The sequence below is a fragment of the Canis lupus genome, chromosome 11 (assembly GCF_003254725.2).
Source record: "Canis lupus dingo isolate Sandy chromosome 11, ASM325472v2, whole genome shotgun sequence".
Taxonomy (NCBI): domain Eukaryota; kingdom Metazoa; phylum Chordata; class Mammalia; order Carnivora; family Canidae; genus Canis; species Canis lupus.
The window spans coordinates 9124529-9134656 of record NC_064253.1 but is presented as its reverse complement, the minus strand read 5'-3'; the positions used below and the strand labels follow the sequence as shown (position 1 = coordinate 9134656).

At 54.4% G+C, this 10128-nt stretch overlaps 2 protein-coding genes across 8 annotated transcripts; both read right to left on the bottom strand.

Moving 5' to 3' along the window:
* Window positions 1–5491: 5491 nt before the first annotated feature.
* Window positions 5492–6948, bottom strand: LOC125756032 (collagen alpha-2(I) chain-like). 7 transcript variants are annotated; one of them, XM_049115974.1, is made up of 2 exons: window positions 6843–6948; window positions 5492–6779 (listed from the first exon to the last, which is right to left on the bottom strand). In XM_049115974.1, the coding sequence occupies exons 1-2, from the start codon at window positions 6902–6904 to the stop codon at window positions 6011–6013; spliced, it is 831 nt and encodes a 276-aa protein (XP_048971931.1). In that variant the 5' UTR covers window positions 6905–6948; the 3' UTR covers window positions 5492–6010. The 7 variants fall into 7 exon arrangements, with proteins under 7 accessions (XP_048971931.1, XP_048971933.1, XP_048971932.1 ...); XM_049115976.1 differs by having other exon boundaries at window positions 5492–6516; window positions 6580–6904; XM_049115975.1 differs by having other exon boundaries at window positions 5492–6527; window positions 6591–6904.
* Window positions 5492–9635, bottom strand: LOC112659660 (nuclear pore-associated protein 1-like). The gene is given in 7 exon segments (XM_049091887.1): window positions 5492–7655; window positions 7658–8073; window positions 8075–8373; window positions 8376–8435; window positions 8438–8499; window positions 8502–9381; window positions 9518–9635. Coding segments are annotated over 7 exon segments (2355 nt in total). The 3' UTR covers window positions 5492–7135.
* Window positions 9636–10128: the final 493 nt, after the last annotated feature.

Below are 10128 nucleotides of genomic sequence, written 5' to 3'. Positions count from 1 at the left end.
CAGTGCAGAGTGGCCGAAAACAAGTTGTATTGGGAAAAGGAGTAAAAGAGAGGAGAGAAAGAAGGAAAGAATAGAGAAAAATAAAAAAGAAAAAAGGAAGAAAAAAGGAAAAAAGAAGAAAAAGAGAAAGAAAAAGAAAGAAAGGGAAAAAAGGGGGGTGGGGGAAGCAAACAAATCAAAAAGCAAAAAAAAAAAAACACGGGGGAGTATCTTCTGTTTCTGTATACTTTTTTTTTTTTTTTAATTTATGATAGTCACACAGAGAGAGAGAGAGAGAGGCAGAAACACAGGCAGAGGGAGAAGCAGGCTCTATGCACCGGGAGCCGGATGTGGGATTCGATCCCGGGTCTCCAGGATCGCGCCCTGGGCCAAAGGCAGGCGTTAAATCGCTGCGCCACCCAGGGATCCCCTGTTTCTGTACTACTTTAAGTCCCTTGACTTCCCCTGGAACTTGTCCCTCAGTTGGTCTTCTGGGGGAGGGGCCTCTTGTGCTGATTTTCAGGTGTTAGCACTTGGGGGAGCCGCTCTGCCCCCTGCCTGGTGAGGCCCCAGGAGGAACAACCGCAGTGGCGGGGCCAGCTCTGGAGCCCTGGAGTCAGCTCCCGCAGGAACTCCAGAGCTCTCGGTCTGCAGGGCCTGGAGGCTCCGGGCGGGGCCGCTGATCTGCTCATCTCGGGGCAGGAGCGTCCTCGCTGTCCTGGGCCCTCCCGGCCTCTGCCTGTCCCGGGGGAGGCCGGATCCTGGGCTGTGTCCCGGCGCCCTGTGCTCCGGGGCCTGCGCTGGTGGATTCGGTCTCCTGGGCAGCGCAGCCCCCTCTGCAGAGCTGCCTTCCGAGCCCCCCACCCCAGTTGCTCCCGCCCCGCAGCCCCCTCCGCGGACCCGCCCGCGATCCCCCCCGAGCTGCTCCCGCCCCGCAGCCCCCTCCGCAGAGCCGCCCCCGAGCCCCTCCAGCTGCTCCGGGTCCCGCCGTGCGCTGCAGCCCTTACGGAGCTCGGCGCACTCTCCCGGGGCGCAGGTGTCTGTTAGTGTCCCCGGGAGCCTGAGGGCATCCCCGCCCTCCTGGGTCCTGCTCCACCTCCCCGCGAGCCCCTTTCCGCCCGGGAAGGTCGGTGCAGCTCCTGCTCCTCCGGGACGGGGCTCTCCTGTCCTGGGGACACTCGCCCCGGCCTCAGCCCGGCTCCTCGCGGGGCCCCTCCCCCTTGGAGGCCTTTTGTGTCTTTACTTCTTTTTCCCCGTCTTCCTACCTTGATAGAAGCGCGAACTCTTCTCCCTGTAGCGTTCCAGCTGGTCTCTCTTTAAATCTCAGGCCGAATTCGTAGATTTTCAGGATGATTTGAAGGTTATCTAGGTAATTTGGTGGGGACAGATGATTTGGGGACCCTGCTCTTCCGCCATCCTGACCCTCCTCTCCAGAAAGATATTTCTATCCAGAAAAAAATTTTTGAGTGATTGTCCATGTGGCTAACTTAGGTATTAGCCAGTGTTTCCAAATTTCTGTATGACAGCCTTGGTTAGTCTAATGGAAAACTGGAAACTGAACTTCTGTTTTAAAGCCTTTACCTCAAGGCCCTTCACTGCCATCTCTTTATGCATAAACTTTCATTCGTCCTCCACGTTATGAAAATCTACTTCTAAGTCTCTGATGTCAAGCTCAGCATGGATTTAACAAAAAGACACTACATCAGAGAGAGAGTTTTTCAGGCCTGGTTTTGTCTTGTTTTTTTTTTTGGTTGCCCTCCTCACACCTGTAGCCTCAGACAAAATCAGGAGATCCACATCATGGCTCTAATTGTTAGCACCTGTTTGATTCTGCCAGCCTCAGTTTTCCTAATCTGGAAGTGATATCTTCCAGAGGACAACACGGTCTTGGGACTGCTAAAATGAACATTTCCAGCTCTGTCTCAGGTGAGGTGTGAACTGCTGCTGGGAAGCCTGGTTACATCACATGACCCTGGGATCTTAGCAGTGATTGGGTCAGGAAGGGCCTGCGCAGGCTCATCACACTCAGGTAGTTTCTAGATCTCTAAAATGAATATATCTAGGGCAAGAAGATACGCATACATGAGTCTGAACCACTGAAATTTTTCACAAGCTACCTTTTAGTTCTTGAGAAATATATGTAGGGAAAATGTCCTGCTTATTACTAACTGGAGTTGTAGCCCAACATGCCATATAAAATGTTTAATCTTGTAAAATGTATGGGCCCTTTGGTGAACCCTTACTTAAGGCCCAAATCAGTATTTGGTATAATATGGAAAGTGGACTATTTGGATCATAATTACCTGCAGTGCTGGTTGAAATCAAGATTGTTGTTTCTCCCACAGAACTACAAACTTAGGATAGTAGGGCCAGAATTATGCATTTTTCATAATTAGTGATTAGTGAGCATTTCTGGCCTAGCCTAAAAGCAGTTTGAATGGCCCCTTTGGCTCCGTTTCTCTTAGAATCATGCCTTACTTTGATCATGTGTCTTCCAAACTGAGAAGGGGAGGGGCAAAGGGTTCTAGGAAAGGAAGGGATCTGGCCAAGTGAACACTACTGAGTTTGAAAATAAAATAGTTTAGGGCGCCCGAGTGGCTCAGTCCGTGAAGCATCTGCCTTCAGTTCAGATCATGATCTTGGGGTCCTGGGATTGAGCCCCGAACCAGGCTCCTTGCTCAGCAGGGAGCCTTCTTCTCCCTTTCCCTCTACCTACCATGTTCTCTCTCTCTCTGTCAAATAAATAAATCTTAAAAAAAAGAAAATAAAATTACTAATGAGCAAGTGAGCAGTGCAAGGATTTATAAAAGAGGGAAACAATTCAAATTTTAGGAAAAATTATTTAAAATGTATGAGAAAATAGTAGATGAAATATCAAGCAAACTAAAATAGAGCTTGATTTTAAACAAGGAATGGTAAGTAGGAGTGCTATACTGACAGAGTAGAAAATATAATCCTACCGCATTATTTTCCCCAGGACTAAACAATACTTAGTCAATACAGGCTGTTGGTTTTCAGCCCTTAGAGCCAAGCTGTGGATAAAACACAGAACACGTTGCTACAATTGTATGGAAACATGTAAATACTAACAGCACAAACAAAAGCAAACATGTTATTGATAGAAAGTGAGTTAAGTGAGTTAGTTATGCAGGGGGAAAGGCAAGGCAGAGGAGCCATGGCACACAGGCTCATGCATAGAGAAAAATCACGAGATTAGGGTGAAGGTAGGTAACACAAGAAATAAATAATTGTTAATATTTCTTGAGCTGTCCTGTGTGTTAGACACTAAAGTCTGCAAATACGTTACTATTTGCATCATCATAAGCAACCCCATAAGGTAGGTTGTGATTCTAATTCAAGTGGTGCATCATCAGAACCACAGCTTTTAGCCCTTTGCTACCCCTTCCTTCACCAATAAACGCAGCACAGTTACATGAAGGTACAACAGGGAAGCAGCAAAATTAATTGAATATGATGTTTGGAAAGGAAGAGGGAGGGAAAACAGTGGGAATGGAATTTATCTTCCTCCATCATGTTAGACTGGTAAAAACATTGTCTAAAATGACTATGTCATGATACAGCAGGATAAGCATAACATTTAGAATTATGGGGGTGACATCAAAGTAGCAAGAAACTGACTCTGGAGAGGGGACCTTGAGGGAGAAGGGCTGCATTTCACTATCATTCAAGTTGCTATCAGGCTTATGTATTATTTTCATAAAAATAAAATGTCTACTTAGAAATTGCTTCTACTGTGTAAGTGCATCAAAACATGATATTCAAAACCATCTTTACCTCTACCACATATTTGTTAAATATTTTCCTTATTCAGGGTATTGCTTTTAGCTTGAAGGCTTAAAAAAAAAGTCAAGAAGTACAAATTTTTAAAAGTTGTCCCTGGTAACATTAGCAGACAGGGCTGAGAGAGGGTGCAGGACTATTAGAAGCAAACTGGATTTCAACCCTGCTTCTGAGAGGCAGTTCTGACTACAAAGGGTAAGCAGTTTTTTGCAGCCAGGGAACAGGAGCTTTGATCCTCTGGAACTGTAATAAACAACTTAAGAGTAAATGAGTCAGGCAGCAGGGTGCCCAGAGGGGTCCAGCAGCCTCTGTGCCTGGTGTTCTTTGTTTTTACAGGGCTAATGTCAGCCCTGTACAATGGGGTCTCCAATTTGAATGGCCTGCTGAAGGCAAGTGCTTAGGCACTACTGGCCTAAGGAGCTCATTAGCATGCATATATATGTATATGCCCTATCTCCATCCTCTCTCTCTCTGTATATCTACTTACTTATCTACCTACTTACCTACCCACCTATCATCTATCCTTATTTATAGAATAACAACATGGTTTATAAGTTACTTCCTTATTTTAGCCTTCCAAAAATCCTGCAATGTTAAATAGGCCACGGAAAAAGCACTGATTCCACGGAGACTCCTGAAGGTTGGTCTACCATTTGTCATCGCACAGCCAATAAATGGTGCAGAGTATTCAGCCCACATCTTCTCTTTCCTCCCTGTGCTGACCCTATGCCAGCCACCCACATTAGTTTGTGACTGCTCCCTGAGGGTATCCGGTACCCTTCTTATGGGTCTTTGCAGCGATTATTCCAATTATTTACAACGCTTTTCCCTCAGATATTTGATTCGTTCCCTCCCTCCAGCCTGTTCAAATCCCACTTTCTAGTGAGGCTTATCCTGTCCACTGTTAAAATTGAAAGCTGTGCTTCCCTCTGCCTACAGCCTCAATGCTCCATATGCTACTTTGTTTTCCACAGGACTCGTAACTGACTAACCCACCAGATAGTTTACACGTATGTATTTTTCTCCCCTCCAACTAGAATGTAAGCCCCATAAAGTCAGCAATTTTGCCTTTATTAAGTCTAGTGGAGATCCAGAAAAGTTTAGGGTCAGCCAGAACTGGGCACAATTGTAACACAGGTGATTTGATATTTTAGTGATTTAGATCAGAGCTGGGCTGATTATTGAAAAGGATCTGTTCCACTGCGCTTAAGCAGCACAATAAATTCTAAATAAACTGACATTTCTAACACTTACAGAGCAGGCATGTATGTGCTCTTTTTCCATTTGTTTCTCCGGGCTCAAATCTGTCTTCTCTGGGCGAAGTGGGAATGTGTAAGAACGATTGGCCTAAGTCTAAACTAAGAAGGCACCGAAGAAAACATTTAAACATTTTGAGGGTGGTTTCCTTTCACTCATCACGGGTTATTCAACCTCTATTGAGGTCAGAGTCAGGGGAGAGGAGAGCGAAGCACAGAGGGTAGAGGCAAGGATGAGTCACCTCATCTCTCCCTCCTTTGGACCTTCCTTCCTCCTGGATGCCCATCCCTTACACTCAAAATGCAGATTTCAGGGGTCTGTGCGTGCAGCCAGAACCTGTGGCTACTTCCACATTCCAGAAAATTTGGCATAAAGTCTGGTTCAACCCACCACACTCACATAGGTTCATTCTTTCTCTACTGCCGAGACAAAAAGACACACGAGCAAAAGCAGATTAGTAAGAACAAAGTTTTATAGATATATAAGTATATCTACGTAATCCGGGAAAGATAAGAGCCCATTGAGGCTCTGATACAGCAAAATCCATTTACTATTACATAAAATATGTGGAGGAGTATCTGTTCCATAGATGTTGAGATTCATGACAAAAGGAAGGAACCAGTGGGTGGTGGCTCCTAGACAGGTTATGAAGGTACCTAGCCACGCCCAGAGCACAGAACAGTGGACCAAGAACTTGCACACACAGTGCTGGCTCACCAAAGTCAGAGGGGTGCCCTGACTAGGGGCAGGTCCACGTGTTCCAAGAGCAGAGAGTTCTAAGATGCATGGTGGTATCCCCCATTGCACCACTAGTGCTGTGGCTTGGGGGGGTTCTGTGTGCTCTGTAGGAATGGGGGACCACTATCTGGTCCAGTCACAGTAGGTATGGTGCTGTTCCCCGTAGCACCAGTTGCCTTAGAGACAGGTAGGCCCCCAGGGTTCTGAGGGCGGTTGCTGATACAGAGGGCTGCCATCATAGAGACGATGAGGTTTTCATCTGTGTTTGCATCAGGTGGGCCCCCACTATGCCGACATAAAGCGGGAATTCCAGGTCTTCCAGTCTTGGGAGTGACGTTGTTCCTTCCTCCGCACCACTTACACGCTGGGCAGGTGGGCCCCGGGTGCCTGGATTTAAAGTCCCTGCAGTGGTAGCAGGGACTGCAGGCCCCACAGACGTCTGTGGGCCTGTAGTGTTAGCCATGACTGGTGGGCCACTGGGGACTGCAGACCCCACAAAGACCTGTGGGCCTGTGGTGTTAGCCATGAGGGGTGGGCCACTGGGGACTGCAGACCACACAAAGGTCTGTGGGACAGTAGTGTTAGCCATGAGGGGTGGGCCAATGGGGACTACAGACCACACAAAGGTCTGTGGGACAGTAGTGTTAGCCATGAGTGGAGGGCCACTGGGGACCGCAGGCCCCACAAAGGTCTGTGTGCCAGTACTGTTAGCCATGAGTGGTGGGCCACTGGGGACCGCAGGCCCCACAAAGGTCTGTCGGGCTGTAGTATTAGCCAGGAGTGGTGGGCCACTGGGGACCGCAGACCACACAAAGGTCTGTGGGACAGTAGTGTTAGCCATGAGGGGTGGGCCAATGGGGACTACAGACCACACAAAGGTCTGTGGGACAGTAGTGTTAGCCATGAGGGGTGGGCCAATGGGGACTACAGACCACACAAAGGTCTGTGGGCCTGTAGTGTTTGCCATGAGTGGAGGGCCACTGGGGACCGCAGGCCCCACAAAGGTCTGTGTGCCAGTACTGTTAGCCATGAGTGGTGGGCCACTGGGGACCGCAGGCCCCACAAAGGTCTGTGGGCCTGTAGCGTTCACCATGAGGCGTGGGCCACTGGGGACCGCAAGCCCCACCATGGTCTGTGGGTCCGTAGTAGTAGCTGAGAGTGACGAGCTAGTGTTCCCAGTGGGACCTCCAAAGCCAGTCGCGGTAGAATGAGGCGTGTGGAGAATACCTGGCTGGTTACCAAAGGCCGTCTGCTTGTTGACTGTGGGGCCAAAAGGAGAGCCCGCTGAAAGCTGCCTGCACCGTGCTGCCTCCGGGTGGGTGAGATACAGGCGTGGTCAGGCCGACAGCCTGTGGTGGGGCTACTGTTTTTCCCAACAGGTAGGAATTGTTAGGCTGTTGCCCACTGTGACCTCCAGTGTGGGCTGAGAGGCGATTCCTGCGTTAGAACGCTTGGAAACGGGGGTCTGTGTGCTGGCTGGCTTTTGAGGTAAAGTGGTAGAGCCGTGGGCCGAGGCAGTGCTGCCCGTAGGTGGTGTGTTGCCAGAACCAGGAAGTGCCCTGTAAAATGACAACTGGTTCTTCCGCGACCCAGGGGGGACCTGAAAGATGACAGCCCGGGAGGGCGATGTGGTATCCATGGCATCGGGGTCACAGTGAGCGTCGGGGTTTGCAGAGGCGCTGCCTACTGGAGTGCCGGTGGCTCCAGAACTGAGGTTGGGCACGCCAGTGGCCATAGCAGCACCGGGAAGAGAAGCTGTTGGCTGCCTCCCAGCAAGAGTCCCGTGTGTGGGCTGAGGGGTGGTGTGGAGGCCGAAGAGTTGATGAAGAAGTGGGGTGGGGCCGGGGCCATCGACGTCGGTGGATTGGTGGATGCTGCGACTTTCGCAGGACATCGCTGCGTCATGCTGCAACGGCCCCGGGCAAACGGAGGACAGCTCATCCCGGAGCGTGGGGGCGTGGAGGTGACAGCCCGCGAGGGAGGCGTCGTGTCCATGTCCACGACAGCAGGATCTGAAATAGGCTTGGAGGTCAAAGTGGATGACTTTGCTGCGATGGTAGAAGAAGTCGGCTTAGAGGTGCCGGGCTGGACGACGACGGAGCTGTCCGTGGAGCCGCCTGGACGCGGGGTTGTTAGGAAAAGCGGGGGAGAATCCACACACACAGGGGTTGGGGATTCTTTTGTGCAGGGGGTGGGGGTAAGGTGTGGGGCGGTCGGGGGTGGGTGCTGCAGCGCGGCCTGGGGGAAGAGGGCCTCCCTGAAGTGGGGTTTCCCCAAAGGGACAGGAACTAGGGGGAGGAAGAGACTCAGCAGGAGCAGCAAGAGGAGGAGATTCAGGAACGACACGTCCTGTTTCCCGACCACCATGTTGTGTTGGGGAAGACGGAGGGACAGAGAGGGTCGGGGACCTGGGCAGCGGGAGCGGCCGCGGCGGGGAGCCTGCAGCCTCCGAGGCAAGTGGGGGCGAGGAAGGGGCAGGCGGGGCGGCCCAGCAGTCGGCCGAGGTGTCTGTTCTGTCCTTCGGGATCTTGTCCCTCGGACGCTCGGCGTCCTGCGAGGTGCCCAGGTTCTTGTCAGGAGCAAGGCGAGGAAGCTTCGGGGTGGGGGCCAGTCCCCCCGATCCCACAGCAGTGGTAGAGGCGGCGGCACTGGCAGGCGGGGGGCAGGCCTAGTTTCCTTCTGTGTGGCCCGCTGCTGGCCGACGCCGGCGGGAGAGGGCTCCGTGGCGAGACGCCCGGGGCCCCCAGCCTGTGTGTCCCCTCCTCCCCGCGGCCCGCACGCTCCCGGGCGGATGGTTTTCAGCCGCCGCCCCCTCTGCGGAGGGCCCCTGCGGCCCGGGGCAGCCTGGGCGTGGGCCCGAGAGCACCGCGCGTCCCTGTCGGGGTCCCGAGGACCTCTCCCACGGGACCGCCTGAAGAGGTGGCCACGCGGCCTGCAGAGGACGACATGGGAGACATCTGGGTGCTGGCCCACGAGCCCTCTCCGGAGGGGGCGAGACGTCGGTCCAGGGCTGCAGGGCTGGCTTGGTGGAGGCTGAGAGCGCCGCAGGTGTCCGGGGCTCGGATGTCCACTGCGTGCCCCGCGGCTGTGGGGGCGGCCACTGCCACCGCCCGGCCCTTTGGTCTCTCCGAGAGCCTGCGTCTGTCCTCCGGGGTGCTCCGGGACCTCCTCCTCCGTGCCCTGGGCTCGAAAGGGGGAGGGGACGGGTCGGTACCTGACCCGCGGCCCTGGCTCCCTGTGCAGGTAGTGAATGCAGGAGCGTGACCTCGCGCCCCGGGGGAGGGATCCTCACAGTCCTCGAGGGCCGGACCAGCGGGCAACTGCGCAGACAGCTCACGCCCCCCGGAGGGCTCCCCCAGCTCCCCGCGGGGAGGAGGCCCAGAGGGGGGCCCGCGGCCTGAGGGAGCGGGAGCCGCCTCCTGGGCTCCCCGTGGCAGCGAGCCGGTACAGGCTCCCCCTCCGCCCCCGCTGGGATGGCCTGCGCCCAGAGCAGGGGGCGGGTGCAGGAGCCGCAGGGTGGTCCGGCCAGGACGGGCGGTGTCACGGGCGGGCGTGGCCAGCGGGCAACTCCGGCAGGGCAGGGGCCGGCGGGGGGGGGCGAAGAAACTTAGAAAATAAACGGCCCATTTAGGGCTAGCTGGGCGCCAGGGTGGGAGGTTGGGGCATAAGGCCTTGGAGAGGGTCTCCACGGCTCTGACTCCTCTCCAGGACCAGCACACCAAGCCTCTGAGCGTGCACCCACGTGCTAAGGCGTCACAAAGCCGCCCACGCGGGCCGTGCAGCCCCGCCCACCAGCGGGGGGAGGGGAGGGAGGGGGCGGGGCCCACCTTCCAGCTGCTGAGGCCATAGAGCACCTGCATGGTTGCCCCCGCGTGGGGGAGGGGCGGGGCCTGGGACTGCGGAGGGGGGGGCCTCAGACCCCAGGGTGTGCCTGGCCAGCCCTTCCCCGGGGAAGCCCTGAGGGGGAGCAGGAGCCTCCCGAGGCTTAGAGGGCGAGGGTGGCCTGCTTCGCCGAGGGCCGGCCCTGCTGCCCTGCGAGGCCTGCTGCCCTGCTTCCATGTGAGGCTTCTGCCCTGCTGCCCTGCAAGGCCTGCAACCCTGCTGCCCTGAGACGCCTGCTGCATTACTGCCTTGAGACGCCTGCTGCCTTGCTGCCCTTCGAAGCCTGCAGCCCTGCAAAGCCTGCACCCCTGCTGCCCTGCTGCACTGTGAGCCCTGCAGCCCTGGGAAGCCTGTTGCCCAGCTGACCTGAGATGCCTGCTGCCCTGCTGCCTTGCGAGGCCTGCAGCCCTGCTGCCCTGCTGCCATGTGAGGCCTGCTGCCCTACTACTGTGCAAGGCCTCTGCCCTGCTG

Bases quoted from the DNA above. Each gene is read 5' to 3' on its own strand.
- LOC125756032 (XM_049115974.1), bottom strand. From the start codon at position 6,904: ATGGTGGGGCTTGCGGTCCCCAGTGGCCCACGCCTCATGGTGAACGCT. The intron at 6,780-6,842 runs CTTTGTGGGGCC...TGGCACACAGAC, and splicing joins AACGCTACAGGCCCACAGAC to CTTTGTGGGGCCTGCGGTCC.